This window comes from Argopecten irradians, chromosome 5 (assembly GCF_041381155.1).
Source record: "Argopecten irradians isolate NY chromosome 5, Ai_NY, whole genome shotgun sequence".
NCBI lineage: Eukaryota > Metazoa > Mollusca > Bivalvia > Pectinida > Pectinidae > Argopecten > Argopecten irradians.
In genome coordinates this window covers 23,010,255-23,027,638 of record NC_091138.1, presented here as the reverse complement: position 1 = coordinate 23,027,638, position 17,384 = coordinate 23,010,255, and the positions used below count along the sequence as shown (strand labels likewise).

General features: G+C 35.5%; 2 protein-coding genes across 3 annotated transcripts; one reads left to right on the top strand and one right to left on the bottom strand.

Annotated features, from left to right (window-relative positions):
• Nucleotides 1-581: 581 nt before the first annotated feature.
• Nucleotides 582-12,983, bottom strand: LOC138323261 (uncharacterized). 2 transcript variants are annotated; one of them, XM_069267703.1, is made up of 11 exons: nucleotides 12,837-12,983; nucleotides 9,807-9,881; nucleotides 9,312-9,365; nucleotides 8,955-9,039; nucleotides 8,029-8,201; nucleotides 7,347-7,452; nucleotides 7,051-7,221; nucleotides 6,033-6,068; nucleotides 5,455-5,569; nucleotides 3,294-3,380; nucleotides 582-1,109 (listed from the first exon to the last, which is right to left on the bottom strand). In XM_069267703.1, exons 1-11 carry the CDS (start codon nucleotides 12,887-12,889, stop codon nucleotides 985-987), a joined length of 1,080 nt encoding a protein of 359 aa, XP_069123804.1. In that variant the 5' UTR covers nucleotides 12,890-12,983; the 3' UTR covers nucleotides 582-984. The 2 variants fall into 2 exon arrangements, with proteins under 2 accessions (XP_069123804.1, XP_069123805.1); XM_069267704.1 differs by lacking the exon at nucleotides 12,837-12,983 and adding an exon at nucleotides 12,220-12,300.
• A 237-nt stretch (nucleotides 12,984-13,220) lies between these two features.
• On the top strand, nucleotides 13,221-15,238 carry LOC138323260 (eukaryotic initiation factor 4A-III). The gene is made up of 2 exons (XM_069267702.1): nucleotides 13,221-14,207; nucleotides 14,509-15,238. The coding sequence occupies exons 1-2, from the start codon at nucleotides 13,256-13,258 to the stop codon at nucleotides 14,766-14,768; spliced, it is 1,212 nt and encodes a 403-aa protein (XP_069123803.1). The 5' UTR covers nucleotides 13,221-13,255; the 3' UTR covers nucleotides 14,769-15,238.
• Nucleotides 15,239-17,384: the final 2,146 nt, after the last annotated feature.

Sequence of the window (17,384 nt, the reverse complement as noted above, 5' to 3'; positions counted from 1 at the left end):
TAAAACTTTACTAGGGATTGGAGTCAAGCTAATTGGACGGTATTTTTCAATTTTGTTGTGGTTGCTACATTTAAATATGGGAGTTACATTAGCAGTGTGCCAATCTTCTGGAATTTTCCTTTCTTCTAATGACTTCTGGAATATGATTTCTATAGGGTCTACAATTTTATCGGAAGTCTCTGGAGGGCCTGGATATTTGTTTGGATTCAGTTTCTTTATTACCATTTTGATTGACTTCAATGTTTGTAAGTTCTGTCTGGTATATTCTTCTTTCGAAAATTGGTGGCTCTTCACTGGCAGGTGGGCTGATCAGAAGTAGGCGCTAGTACAGTAAGCTTTATCCATGTTGGTATATACCTAAATCATTGACAAAGCAGTACAGATACATATACTTATCCTTGTTTTCTATATGTAGATGACCAGTAGATTAAGGTGCTTAGTGTTTGCTTCCCTTATCTGATCATTATTGAAATCATGCAATCAGGAAATCAAATAGGGAGTCTGGAATTGGGAATTTCTCGACAGAAACGGTTGTGATACAGGTGTAGTCCTCTTGAACTAAGAATAAAATAAGGCAAGTATATATTGTATATATGTATGTTTTAATATATATCCATGTTGTCATGAAAGTGAAAATGAAATGGGCTATTGCTTGGATATATACATGTCTAGAGTTTACAAAACATGACCGTAAATTGAAATTTGATAGGCACTGTAAATATAAGAGTTCTTCAAAACATGAACTATGATTAACGCTTATATTTAACTTCAGTAGCTTATGTACATTAATATCATGTATATAAAACAATTGGTTCTTTCTAATACAACACGTTACACTCGCACACAAGTATTGTTAAGTCCTGAGATACAGTCTGAGGCATCATCAGTTTATATAGCTCTGCCTAAGGTAAGCAATTCCTCTCCAATGGCCGTTCTGTGTTCTGAGTGTTCACCACATTCTGTTTAAGGAAATATTTAACGTTGTCATTCAAACTCGGGTTTTCCTGGAAATGTACAGCCTGATTGCTGTATGACCACATTTGCTGCATAGTTTCCACATTTTACACACTTGGCCACACTTTCACCTTTCACCAACTGAGCAAGGTAGCCTGAAATTACACAAAATAGCATTATAACTTGGCAGTATAATACACATATTAAACAGTATAATGCTAGTAGTCTTATGCTAAGGGAAATAACTCTTACTGATAAGCACTTGCATTCTATGGGAGGTATACTTATATTTTCATTGATAATATTTCTGGCATTTCATTATTTTTTGTTTTGTTAAAATTGGTAGATGTGGGATAAGAAGGCAAGACAGTGAATGGTTTCCGTTTTATCTTTGCATCCCAAGAATATGGTAGAGTGTATTGTTTTGTACCTGTCACGTGACTTTTTTGAGCAAGTTGCACAGAAAAATCAAGAAAATTTTGCTTGTACAGGTGTTTGGAGTTTCATAAAGTGTAGGGTTTAGTGTTGACTATAGGAGATTTCAGAAAAGATGGCGATGACGTCATACAAAGGTACATCCGGGCGCTCAATGGTACAACTCTTATATCTGTACACATAAACACTGTGGGAACACAGCCGCTTGCGATGTTTGTTTACATTTTATTGTAATAAATAGTACGCCAATCCGAGAACTATTGCGTTATTTACATTTCAAAAAGTGTAAATAAAAATATTTTACAATAATATACAAATTTAAACATATAGTATTCATATATTTTACTTTGTTTTTACTCCATTTTCGACCGCTACGAGAAAACACGGTCGCCATTACGTATAAACATTGACAGATATATTGCAAATATCAACTTGAAATTACAAATTAAATTCAAAGTCCCTCAAAATATAATTATAAGCAATTACTGTTTTCGAAGTGTTTCTTGATAAAACACTTTACGATGTGTGATTAGTTCAAAATTAAACATTTGCTTTCGTAGATTACCCCAAGCTCACGGCAGCCATTACAGTACAGGCGAGAACCCGAATTTCGTCCATTTTCAGTGTCATTAAATTACGTATTCTGGTTATTTTTTGTCATCAATTTTGGGATTTAGTTTATAACATACAAATGAGTCAGTTTGTAGGTTCTTTTTTATCATATTTTTTAACAAAACTTCGAGTATTTAGGATTTTCGAAGCCGTGCGCAATGTATCCTGGTCGGCATTTGCAGTACTACGATCTGTAATTTATATCAATTTAAATGAAGTCTACCTAATGTATGTATTCCAATTATCTAAAAGTAATACCACTTCAGTTTGAGACAGCAGTAAATGGCATAAAAGCGGCTGAAAATGAAATATTAAAAATGAAATCTGCAGCATGAAAACTGAACGATTTCACCATATAATTTTACGAGATCGGCAGCCATACGTGTACATGTACGTGTAAAACAGTAGTTTAATCACTATTCGTAATTTTGTTATGATACAAGAGTATTCCTTTAAAACAACATGTACATATTAAATAACGAATATATATCTTAAACAAGTACTATTTGAGATAAAAGTGTTGGTAATTATTAATATGATTTATTTCCCCAACAATGCTGTGGCCTGCGGTGATCTACCAGCAACGAAGCCATATACACGAGCGGCGGTGGTCTGGTCAGGTGGTTCACGTTTTGTTTACATCATATCGTATTGTGAACAATTTTTCATCTATAACAGAGACATGATACATTGAAATAGATCATCTTTTCGTAAACACCTTTTCACAACCTCAATATATACGTATGATCAAAATCGGGAAGGCCTACGTGTGATGGCCCGGCAGCGCTTCGATAGGTGGCTTCGACACTAAAATTTAGCAATAAACAAATGAAAATATAAAAATGTTAACATCCGTAACCTGTGAAACAATAAGAAACCATTCAAAAATCAGAATTTGTAAGTATGAAAGCGTAAACTTTTGACAAAGTATCGATTATGAAGCAGGGATGTACGTATCTGTTATTGTTTTTTATCAATCGCCATACTGTGTTTGTACCTTTGAGGACCCGGATGTAAACTTTCCGTGACGTCACACCATCTTTTCTGAAATCTCCTATATATACGACTACTTGTACATAGTGACTCACTTATTACAGTATTCTGTCTCTGTGAATTACAGAGTTAACTCCTTTGTAGATAGGTATCCATTGTGGTGCCATTAATTTGTGAGCAAAACCAGCATTTTTTTTCTCAGAATAGTATTGTGTTACTCTTGCAAACACATGACATCACAATCAATACCTACCCACAAAGACAGATGACATTATATATTGCTAATACAGAATAATCACCTCCAACAAAAGCATCTCCTGCCCCATTAGTGTCAACAATATCTTCAGATTTTATAGGGATCACAGGGTACTCCGTCACCTCACCATCTGAAGTAAAAATAAACACACATCTCTAAGGCAAAACAAGCAAATCACATTAAAAACGACTGTGATAGTATAAATAATAGACCATGCCTATTTAAGAATTGTCACTCACCCCACCCTTTATTTACAATCATTGTATGGTCGCTGGCTTTCTTTTTTTTTATTTTATAGCCACTGGCACACAACGTAATGTTTCAAAAATGTCTCGCTGTACTTTAAACCTTGTTGGATTTCCCACCCCAGTGTAAAATGATGCTTACTAAGAGGTAATATTTGGCTGGGTTATAGGTTTATCCTCTCACAACCCTGTCACAGTTTCTCTGTATAAATAGTACTCACTACCTAGGACTCCTATTGAGTCCACCAAACCCTGTCACATTCTACCTCGTGTGGGGTTAACCTAGGGGTTAAGGTCATTGGCTATGATGAAAAGCTCACTCCAACCCCCCATCACCTGTGTTAATGATGAATACAATCTAGAAATTACTGATATTTCCATCAAAACAAATCTCCTTCTATACCCAGGCCCCTCCCAAGCTTGCATAACTACATAAGATTACAGGTACAAGGGATTCTTTTTTTCAACCTCAATTCCTTCAAAGCCATGTTCACTCTAGTCTTACTCTCATATGAACGTTGTTTATCTGAGACTCTGCTACAATTATGGGATCAGCCCCTGTGATAAAGACTCCCCTACACTCACCTTTAGCTACAATGATGGGGTCAGTCCCCTGTGATAAAGACTCCCCTACACTCACTTTTAGCTACAATGATGGGGTCAGTCCCCTGTGATAAAGACTCCCCTACACTCACCTTTAGCTACAATGATGGGGTCAGTCCCCTGTGATAAAGACTCCCCTACACTCACTTTTAGCTACAATGATGGGGTCAGCCCCCTGTGATAAAGACTCCCCTACACTCACCTTTAGCTACAATGATGGGGTCAGCCCCCTGTGATAAAGACTCCCCTACACTCACCTTTAGCTACAATGATGGGGTCAGCCCCCTGTGATAAAGACTCCCCTACACTCACCTTTAGCTACAATGATGGGGTCAGCCCCCTGTGATAAAGACTCCCCTACACTCACCTTTAGCTACAATGATGGGGTCAGTCCCCTGTGATAAAGACTCCCCTATACTCACCTTTAGCTACAATGATGGGGTCAGTCCCCTGTGATAAAGACTCCCCTACACTCACCTTTAGCTACAATGATGGGGTCAGCCCCCTGTGATAAAGACTCCCCTACACTCACCTTTAGCTACAATGATGGGGTCAGTCCCCTGTGATAAAGACTCCCCTACACTCACCTTTAGCTACAATGATGGGGTCAGCCCCCTGTGATAAAGACTCCCCTACACTCACCTTTAGCTACAATGATGGGGTCAGCCCCCTGTGATAAAGACTCCCCTACACTCACTTTTAGCTACAATGATGGGATCAGTCCCCTGTGATAAAGACTCCCCTATACTCACCTTTAGCTACAATGATGGGATCGGCCCCTGTGATAAAGACTCCCCTATACTCACCTTTAGCTACAATGATGGGGTCAGTCCCCTGTGATAAAGACTCCCCTACACTCACTTTTAGCTACAATGATGGGATCAGTCCCCTGTGATAAAGACTCCCCTATACTCACCTTTAGCTACAATGATGGGGTCAGTCCCCTGTGATAAAGACTCCCCTATACTCACCTTTAGCTACAATGATGGGGTCAGTCCCCTGTGATAAAGACTCCCCTATACTCACCTTTAGCTACAATGATGGGGTCAGTCCCCTGTGATAAAGACTCCCCTACACTCACCTTTAGCTACAATGATGGGGTCAGTCCCCTGTGATAAAGACTCCCCTATACTCACCTTTAGCTACAATGATGGGGTCAGTCCCCTGTGATAAAGACTCCCCTATACTCACCTTTAGCTACAATGATGGGGTCAGCCCCCTGTGATAAAGACTCCCCTACACTCACCTTTAGCTACAATGATGGGGTCAGCCCCCTGTGATAAATACTCCCTCACACTCACCTTTAGCTACAATGATGGGGTCAGCCCCCTGTGATAAAGACTCCCTAACACTCACCTTTAGCTACAATGATGGGATCAGCCCCCTGTGTGATGATCACCATTCTAGGTTTGGTTTTGTTGTCTTTAGGTAATGCAGCAATCTTCTTTGCAATCTCTTTCCTGTCTTCTGTCTATAAAAGAATTAATACCTTTTTTTCTATAGTTTATGTATAGGTTTCCATAGTACATATTTTACACATAAAACCAAAATGCTTGAAAATATGTTTAAAATCTATTTTTAATTGAACTATGTTTATGCAAACTAATAAAGGTTCATATGTTCAAACATTACTTGTTTATACTTGTAACCATGGAAAAATACTAGCTGCACTGTACTCTGTGAAAAAGATATTCTCTTTAGCTCAATTGGTTGAACGTTAAGATTAATTAGCCAGAGATTCTGAGCAAGCAGAGATTAAATTAATATGAAATCATGCACTCTACCATATAGTAAATCAAGACAGGTATACGGAAATTTTGATTTGAGATGGCCACAATGTTTGACATAAAAATCATTATATCAAACTTAATAGTGTTGGAGATATTCTCCTACAAATATCTACAATATTTCTTCATATAAATTGTGTTACTTACCTCAAAGTTATGTTCTTTTGCAAATGTATCTGCTTCCTGTTAAAGAATACATTTAAAACATATGATGAGATTCAAGCATGCTAGACCTTACAGCTGTCACCAATAGCTGTAAAGAGAACCTCCAAGGTAAATATTGATTTTATTTACAGATTATCTCCCTTCAAACACAAGTCTTAAAGCTGTGACAAGATTTCCTTACAAACTATATCAACGAAGAACACTGGCTACCTATATAAACTTTTCCTTAAGTGTCTATATGTTAAATGAAAGTATTTTAATAATCAAAACAAATATAATATAATTAACCATACATAACAATTTTTGACTATAGTTTGACTTAAAGGGACATTTCACTCAGGCTAATTCTTCTACATAACCAAGAAACAAAATACGGCATAAATGTATTGTTCTACATTTCTTATGAAACATACAACATAAAATATTGACAAATTCCACGTCATTATTTAGTATTTTAACTGATAGCGTTGTAATTCCAAATCGTTGATCAATACGATTAAGCAGGTAGAATATGTACGCTGTACCCTAATCCGAGCCAAAGTCACACACGTTAAACAAATGAACTGCATAACAATTGTGGAGGTGATAAAATGATTTTTAGGCAAGACAATTCACCTAATAAGGTAAACACACTGTTGTAAGAGCAATTTGAGCAGTTCTAGACAAAAGTAGCATTACTCTACGAGCAAGGGACAGGGTTCGGCAAACAAGATTTTCGACCACAATGTGTAATGGCGGACAGCGAGCGACTTTGAACATTTCACACGCATTTCACCACAATGGGCTTTTCTGGCATACCACAGTGAAACCGACTGATCTAATTTCCATTAGAGCTGGGTTATTCTCCGATATATGTACAAATTTTAATGTTCTCTTAGACTGAATTGTCCCTTTAAATAAACCACTAAACTTCTTTCACTCGACATTTAGCATCCAAACCTTTCTAGTTGGATAATGTCTTCCAAATCTGCAAAAATAGAAAGGTTCTGTCACAACTTACTGTTTCATTGCCAAACAAAATGTCCACATATGGCATGACTTGCATCATGGGATCCTTGAAGAACTGACAGAGGAAGGGAGCTGACAAATTTGTGGTGAATGTCTTGCCTTTTTCTCCGGAGTGCTTTGCTATTCTTAGGATAGCTGCTGGACAAACAGTTAGAGGGAAGCCCTGATCGAAAGAAGTGAAGAAATGTATCATTACCGGTAAAACTATTCAACTTGCAAAGTCATTCTGACATTTTGACAAAGTATTACAACATTCACATGAACAGAGGTACTTATGTATGTACTTACAGCTATATAATAATATTGTGCCTTCTCTACGAGTTTCCAATTTTCCTCCACATCTAAATGGTCCTCTGTGAAGCAGTTGGCAGCTGCTAGGTTAGCACATAAAGACCTTCAAGTTAAAATATTGATTTAGATTTCAAAATATTTTATTGGTAATACAATAAATATAAACATAATCATAATAAAGATCATAAATATAATAAAGTACAATGTATTAACAATATGGATAAGATAACAGGCAAAGCAAATATTGATGCCTCTTGTAGTAATCAGCTAACAACACTTATGAAATATGTATGCCCCCTACTAAAATAGCACATTAAAAGACTACTTTTAAACATGTACTCTGCAATTTTAATTTAGCTCAATGCCACAAACATACATGCTCTTAATTAGAATCAACCAAAAAAATGTTTATCAAACATGTGTACATAAGCCTGACCAGGAATGCATCCTAAGCCAAAGTTGCAAAAGTTCGAGGATGTGGGTGTGGCGCAGTGGTAGAAGGTGCAGGTATGTTTGGCTAGGCGATTGGGTGCTGTAGATCATGAGTTCAAGGCCCGGATAGGGCACGAGTCAATAAATTGTCATGCTTTGTTAAATTGTGTTTCTTTGATATTTAAAAGTTCAGAGATATTAACACTTAGACTGAAGCATTCCTTTCCTCAAAGAAAACTTCCCTTACCTGTTAGCGCCAGTGACGATGACAGCACATGTGCCGGTTGGTTCCTTTGTGGTGTTCTGGTGTTTAAAGTTTACCTTTTCCTCCAATGCTTTACTAATTAAAATCTTGCCAAACTTGTCTCCCTCATTTATACAGCCAAAGAATGAGGTAGCCTGAGGTACACCTGTCAGCCACTGAAAAATGAACAAAATATCATGACAGAAAAGTATTAGTTTATATGTGGTGAATAACTCAAGTATCTCACTACTTTGTGGTGAGATTTTTAAGGATATGTGGTTAAATACTATTCAGATACAAAAGGTATGGTGTCACCACCATAATGTGAGCTTTTCCCTATACTCCAGCTCTCTCTCTCTCTCTCCACCAGCTCTCTCTCTCTCTCTCTCTCTCCAATAACAACATCCCTTTTTCCTTAGGCCATTGATTTGACTTTCACACTTGCATTCATTGTCTGAGACCCACCATTGATTTCAGAATGCTCCGCAACACTTAATTGTAGTGAAGTGTTACGTTTTACGATCAACCATGGATCTTTGATGATCATCAAAGATCTTTGGTTGATTGTACAAAAGAACACTTTGCTACAATTAAAAGTATAACGATTGATGCCTTACATGTTTCATGCCAAAATTTTGGTCTCTGGGCCTCTTGGTTTTGTGAATAAAATGTGAGAAAATGTTTGCATATCGGGATTTGATTTTTTTAATACCTAGCTTTAATGAAGATTTGAATAAATTTTGTTAACTGTCATTATAGCATGCTATAGACATATCACATACTCCCAAGCCTTTGGACTTTTTGAGAAATAATAGTTTACATGGGAAATGTCACATATAGAAGGAAACACAATTACATTAACTCAACTGGCTCATAGTCAGACGATATTCATAATTATCTAATCCTAGTTACATCAGTACATGTGTTACCTGAACTATTCTGATGGAGTTGAGTGTGGCTCCTCCTGGTACAAATTCTACATTGTCTTTAAATTCTTCTGCCATGTCATCATACCTGTTCAACAAAAGGACACTTACTGAACACATTTCACTTATACATAAACAAGGTCATGAATACAAACATTATAGTTATACCTGCTGATCTGTGTTTGTGATTGATATTTGCATATTATAGGAATAATAATTCTAATGACTTTGCATGGTATCAAAATGTTAATTCTGTATGCTTCACAATAAAAGTAATCATGCTATGAAATCAATAAGACAAAGAGAATGTTGCAAAAACCAATTCTCTGACATTTATCAATTACTAATTTCTGTACATACATTTCTTTGTGCTTGTCCTCAGCCAGGATGGCATTGTCAGCTTTCAAACCATACCTAGAAATTTAAAAGGCCCACTTGTTGATAAAGGTCAATCAAGTAATGGAAACTCTTTGTTTCAATTAGTGAGTAGAAAGATCATGCAAGTCTTAATCTTTTAAGAAAATGATGAATAACAAAAGGAAGGATTCACAATTAAGCTATAATTAATCATCTCAGTCATTGAGTTATTGAAACCAATATTGCCTGTGTGTAATTATGGAAATAAATATATCTCAATCTGAAAATTTCTTTATAAATATGATACAAATATGCCAGAAATCTGTATTGGCAGCAAACAATTACCTGTGTTATAGTTTACTAATAAAAGTCCAAAGACCATCTGTCATATTGTAAAATCAAACTTCCTCTGTCCTCATGGATCTCATCTTAAAATTGATTCTTTATCCATATATAAATTGAAATAGAAGTAAGTTCTTAAAACATATGCACACTTACTTTTCTAGAAAAGCTGTTGTCCCCTGGACTGAAATGTCAAGCAATGGATTTCCATACCCCAATAGACATCCTTCGCTGGAAAACACAAAGTCACAAATAAATTCAGCATTTCACCAAAATCGTTTGATAAGACACTCAACCATTTCCAAAAGATAGAAATGACTAGGGAATAATGTAATAAACAGAGATTTTATGTACATGTATCTCCAAAGATATCTCTTGAGAATCTGGAAAGTTCTAATTCAACACACCAGCATCTGCTGGTAATTGTAATCATACCCAAGTAGAGTTGCATGGGTTGGTGGTACTGTATGAGTCCTCACTATGTTTATCAAAATACTATAACAATCTAATAAAAATTTAATTTGTCATTCCGCTCCACAAAGATGCTCTAAGATATACTCCAAATACCGTATTGTATAGCGTCATAGTGGAACAGAATTACAAGTTAGTACAGTACATGTACACAGGGTGATCGGATGGTGTAGTGGTTTAGCCACTAGCCTTTCACCTAGCTGGCCGGGGTTCGATCCCCTGGCACAGACGTGAAAAGGTTAGGGGATCACCTGCCCGATCAGGTGTGATTTCTCCAGACATTACGGTTTACTCCAACACTACGATCCCTTGTGTCCTTAATCCAAGCCATGGAGAGTGAATCTAACATTTTACTGATAAATTATATACATTATTAGTGTTTAAACATAAAACTGTTAATGCATTATTACTTTCCCTCAAGCAACATTACATGTAACAAAAAGTATCTCCCTTTGTGCATAAAAACACACAAAATATAAAATATGATGGTGTAAGATTATTTTTACAAACTATAGTCAACAAATAACAACGCATAGCTGTTTAGCTCTGTGCCTTTCTAATGTTTCCCAATTCTTAAACAGTTATGTTATTAAAATCCTTGATAGATAAACAGTTTCTTATACTGAAGAAGTACCTCCAAAGTTGGGCGATATTTAGTGACCATCAGTAAATAGTTGATAACTATTGTCACAGAAACCCTTCACATATTTTATTATTCATTTAAGACTATACATGAAACATGCATTACTCTTGTTTCTTAAATTCCCTCTTAGCATATATTGCAGAGTTACCTCCCTTGGGAGAAGGTATCCATTGAGACATCATAATTTTTGGAGTGAATCTCACATTATTTCATTTTCTCTGAAAATATAATACTGTTCTCACAAACACATGACGTCAAAATCAATACCTATCTGCAAGGCAAATAACTCTGTAATGTGCAAATACAGAGTAAGAAGAAACTAAATGCTCCCACTGTTATCAAAGCTCAGAGGCTTGAGGAGATAGGAGTAAAGGATACCACGTGTCTCACAGATAGTGACAGGTTATAAGGTCGAAAGCAAGACATGGACATATAAACATGTAACGACCAATTTCATTATTTAATATGTCCTAATGAGAAAACAATTATCTTGTTTGTTTTCTTTTCTTTTCCATTTAGTTACTTAACATCAAGGTGTTGATCACAGCAATTGAATTATACTTGTCTTATCAATCTGGGTCACACTGAGTGAAGCATCTCAACTAAAAATTTGTATAACAGCAGTAAAATAAATATTTTTGTATATGATGTAGAAATTGAGTTGCATTTTTGGGTATGATACAAAGATACAAATTGTTTTTGATAGAGTCGCATGGTACATGTATGTACATAGACTAGTAAATATTAGCGTTGTAGAGCTATTTCCATGGCAAATAGTTGTAAAATCAACAACAAAAATGGCAAGTACTCTGAAGAAAAACAAAAAATTCCACATCCTTGATTGTATTGCTAATAATAGGTAGTTATACAAAATTAATTTAAAAACATATCCATCCTGGAAATTGAAATGAGGTTTTATAATTATAGCCAACATCTACACAGTTTTAGACATCTAATACCATTCAGATCTTTATACCAAACCTGGGCCAGTTTAAAAATATTTGCAATAAAGTAACCTCAACATGGCCATAATTTTTTTTTATAAATGAAGCATATTAAAAGTAGTTAAAACAGTATTCTAATGACTATAAATAAAGTAAATTTAAATCTGAATCTGGAAATATTTCCTTACCCATTATAGCTGTAGTGTATTGTTTGTTAACTTGGATATAATACATTCTTTATAATTTGCCATTGCAAATTTTGTTTTGATAAAAAAAATATATTAATTAAATAATGTCATACTTTGGAATCTTATGTTATTCTACTTCGAAATAAAAATAAAAATTTAATTGCATCTATTAAGATTACAAAAAACTCCAGATATGAATCTAAGCTTCTATATATATACTGTATAGTATGCTAAAATAAATAACAGATTTAAAACAAATAGAACACTTGTAAAATGTGAAACGAGCTGTCCCCAGTTCACTATACATCTGTATATAAACTCACTTGGCCATTGTACAGGTGTATACACACAACACTACTGTAGTATTCACACACTCAACTGCTGTCACCTAACTAAGAGGTCGTAACGGCTAGGTGTATGTGTATATATACTAATGGAACAGTCTATTTTATCTTCAGGGACTCTATATTAGGGGCACTGTGTGGGGTATTTGATCAATCTATGTCGAGTATTTAAAATACACAAATATTTGAGAAACAAGTAGTAATTAAATTCAAACATCTTTACACATGTGACTCTATTAAAAGATGATAGATCAACCATGTGAATTCAAAGTTTTATAATGTACCCTCTGTAGCCCCATAACCTGCATCTATAGGTGTTTATCCAATCACAGAAATGTATTGGGACCATCTAAATCCAATGAGAGTCCTACCGAGAAATAATAATAAAACATGTCATATTGTCTAAACCAAAAAGGCATTTGTATTTTAGATGCATGGATACTATTAGCTTTCACAGTGAACCTAACTGATGCCTATAACGTTATGTATGGTACTTGTTCGTCACACACTGGTCTACTTTCATTTTGAAGTGAGGCGCATTCAAACATTTGGCGGTAGTAACAAAACACCGACATTTTATCATATATTTTGTTTACCTGGCGACGATCTTTTGTTTCTTTAATGAGGGTGCATCGCCGGTATCAGCCATCGCTTTCACTTTTTGGGTTTGGCAGGATAGAGTACGCACGTTGGTTTTCCGTTTCGTTGCCGGTGGATATTCTAAAGAATGAAAATAGGGACGGATTCCGGAGCTTCGCTTTTTATTTTTTTATGGCTTACTATTTTTCTTTTCTATATATTTTCAGTTATCTTGTTGAAATTAAAAACAAAACTTTAATCTTTTTCCACTCGATAAAAAGTACGTAAAATCAGTCCGTAAATAAAGAAATCTTTCTCGAAATCTGTAAAGAAATATATGAAACAGACTATAAGATCTAGGTCATTGATGTGTTTTGTGTGCACGAGAGTATTGCAAACATCTCAATGATCTGATCTAAATATCGGAAACGCAATCATGGCGGAGCGACAAGACCGACGCGTGGTTCCTGATGATATTATGAAAAACATCGAATTCGAAACAAGTGAAGATGTTGAAGTTACTCCAACCTTTGATAATATGGGTTTGAGAGAAGAACTTTTACGAGGAGTGTATGCTTACGGATTTGAAAAGCCGTCAGCCATACAGCAGAGAGCCATAAAACCCATTGTGAAAGGCCGAGATGTGATCGCCCAGGCTCAGTCAGGTACAGGAAAAACTGCTACATTTTCCATGTCCATTTTGCAGTGTCTGGACACACAATTACGAGAAACACAGGCCTTGGTGCTTTCTCCGACAAGAGAATTGGCAGTCCAAATCCAAAAGGTCATCCTTGCCCTTGGAGATTACATGAATGTTCAGTGTCATTCGTGTATCGGAGGTACAAATGTCGGAGAAGACATCAGAAAACTCGACTTCGGACAGCATGTTGTATCAGGTACGCCCGGCAGAGTATTCGATATGATCAGAAGGAGAAATCTGAGAACGCGATCCATCAAAATGCTAATCCTTGATGAAGCAGATGAAATGTTGAATAAGGGTTTCAAAGAACAGATTTATGATGTTTACAGATACCTTCCTCCAGCAACACAGGTTCTACTCATCTCGGCCACATTACCACATGAAATTTTGGAGATGACAAACAAATTCATGACAGACCCCATCCGTATCCTGGTCAAGCGTGATGAACTGACACTTGAAGGAATCAAACAATTCTTTGTTGCCGTTGAAAGAGAGGAATGGAAATTTGACACTCTCTGTGATCTGTATGACACTCTCACCATTACACAAGCCGTCATATTCTGTAACACCAAAAGGAAGGTCGATTGGCTAACAGAGAAGATGAGAGAAGCCAATTTCACAGTTTCCTCTATGCATGGTGACATGCGACAAGATGAAAGAGATGCCATCATGAAAGAATTCAGATCAGGTGATTTTTAAAACAGAATTGAATTTTCACAATACCCTTTTGGTGATCTTTTGATCTACACCCAAGATGATTTTTTAAACATTGACAAAGAAATGCAGAATATTGAACTTAAGACTTCATTTAGAACCACCTGGAGCTTCAAAAAATATTGAAATTATAGAAATATATGTAGCAATCCATTTTAAGGCATCATATTGTAATGATTATATAATTAGGAAGTAAAAAGAAAATTACTGTCAATTGCTATTGTACAATATATACCTGTAAATACTTGTCCTTAACAGTATGTAATTTGTTTCAGGTGCAAGTCGTGTGCTGATTAGTACAGATGTATGGGCGAGAGGAATTGACGTCCAACAGGTGTCACTGGTCATCAACTATGACCTCCCAAACAACAGAGAATTGTACATCCACAGGATTGGTCGGTCCGGAAGATTTGGCCGAAAGGGTGTGTCAATCAACTTTGTAAAGAATGATGACATCAGGATTTTAAGAGACATTGAACAGTACTACTCAACACAGATTGATGAAATGCCAATGAATGTGGCAGATTTGATCTAATTTTCAAGAAACAATTTTCATGGAACATTTCGCGGACACATCTTTGTAAATATTTGAAGTTCAATAATGTTTTAAATTCAAAGGCTATATTGGGCTATATATACTGTGAACAGAGTTTTGATTACAACTTGTTTGTTTTAAAATCATCTCTATGTTTAATCATGTTATTTTTAAGAGAAAACCAAATTTTTCTGACTTGTTTATGAGATTGGTCTCTGAGGATAGTTTATGGGAGTATACAGAAAAGATTCAGTTACATTTCATTATTTTTGTTTTACTTCTACTTTGGTAATAGAAAAAGAGAACAATGGCACTTAATATTGCATAATTTCATACTTCATCTTTATGTCCACAACAAATGTGAAATAATCATCATAGTTGTGCTTTTAATGTAGTATATATTTCTTGTTCACAAGTTCAGAATTAAAAATCCTTGAATTATCAATAAAACTGTTTATTAGTTGTATCAATTCAGCCTATGGGGTTTGTTCCTTTGAATCATTGTTAATCCTGATGATCAGCCCATCTGAATGCTTGGTGGAAATTGTAGACATGTATTGAGCAGTTTTAATAAATGAAAAATTCCCTTATGGAGGATGTGACATTGTATGATAGTTGAAATAGTTATACAATAGCTTGTTTTCATCGATCCTCATTTGAGATGTATGTGGATGCATGGTCTTGAGACACAACTTAAGTGTATTTTGGGAATGAGTGTTTTTAGCTTCATTTTGTAGCAAGAAGTCTAAAAGATGATTTCTATATACATGTAGAAGGGAAAGATGGATTTCTGCCCAAGCAATGTCAGGACTTGCCTTACGACACAAGTTTCCAGCATTTTCAATATCCTCAAAAATTGCAACCGTATATGGATGGATAATTAAAAACCTACAAGCAAGGATTAAGGAAAATGTTTGATATCAAATGATCATCGGCTTGTCTCAAAGAAAAATGCTGAATAATATTACCAGTAGGTTGTGCATTCTGATTTTCATGTCCCTGACACAATTACCAATACTTGGAACCAACTTATTTTCCATGGGGAAAAAGAATTGTGTAAATAAATTGCTGGGAAAATGTTTAAATACATAGAACTTGAGAAGTCTCAATCGTGAAATTAAATCTCTTTGAAAACATCATTAGATTTAAATAAAAATTATGTCAAAGAGAAAACAAGTTGGTTTAGAGTAATTGGAAACTGTAATCTTAGTCATGCTGTAGACTTAGCCCACCATCTGATGATGGTGGACTATTCAAATCGCTTTTTGTCCGTGGTCAGTCCACCCGTCCATTAACATTTGTTGTAACCGCTTTTTCTCAGAAAGTACTGAAGGGATCTCTCTCAAATTTCACATGTAGGTTCCCCTAGGGCCCTTGTTCTGCATATTGGGTTTTGAGACGGATTGGTCAACAAGATGGCCGCCATTTTAGATTTTGACAATTGAAGTTTGTTACCGCTATTTCTCATAAGGTACTTAAGGGAACATTCTCAGATTTCGTGTGCAGGTTCCCTTAGGTCCCTACTTATACATATTACATTTTGGGACTGATCAGTCAACAAGATGGCCGACAGACCACCATCTTCGAATTTGATATTGTAGTTTGTTACTGCTATTTCTCAGAAAGTACTGAAGCGATCTGTCTCAAATTTTATATAGGTTCCCCTAGGACCTTAGTTGTGCATACTGCATTTTCGGACTGATCGGTCAACAAGGTAGCCATCTTGGATTTTTAATAATTGAAGTTTGTTAAATATCTCAGAAAGTAATGAAAGGATCTATCTCAAATTTCATGTGTAGTAATATTAAGTAAAAGTTTGAAAAGCAGAGAAAAGATCCCTCTTTCAATTGTCAGACGTAGATCATTCTTTGGTGGTCGCCAAGATCCCTCTGAATGATGTCAAAGAAAATAATTCAAACCAGACCTATACATTGTGAATGCAAAACTCAAGGAATAAAACACAAATTCAAAGTGATAACTAGAATAAACAACAACTTGAAACAGAATTAATGAGGTACAAACAAAAGAATGCAACATTTTTGCAAGAAATTGAGAAAATTAGTTGAAAGTCTGCCAAAGAAATGGTGAGAACTTATTTCAACAATCAAAATTCAAGATAGTTTTCATGCAAGCTAGGCTTTGCCTCTTCATATCAGTACATGTAAGTACCAGGGCCGGTATTCATAAAAATTCTTAAATCTGACTTGAGTATAAAAAAACTACTGAAGTCATAATTTCTATACTGAAGTACTGATAAAATTCTCAAATCTTAATAAAATACTTTAAAATTAAAAGTGATTACCGTAGTTGGAGACTAAGGATAAAGCAGAACCAAAACATGATGTTTGAGATATGAAAGATAAGAAAAAATTTATTTTGAAAAACTGTGAATAAAAACCTTTAGGGTAGCTATCATAAATAGGTTCTTAAAACTTCACACTAAAGGAACTAAATTACAAACATCAATTAAAGGGACAATTCCCTCAGGCTATTTCTTTTACATAACCAAGAAGCAAAATATAGCACAAATGTATTGTTCTACATTTCTTATGAAACATATAACGTAAAACATTGAAAAATTCCACGACATTGTTAAGTATTTTAATTAATATCGTT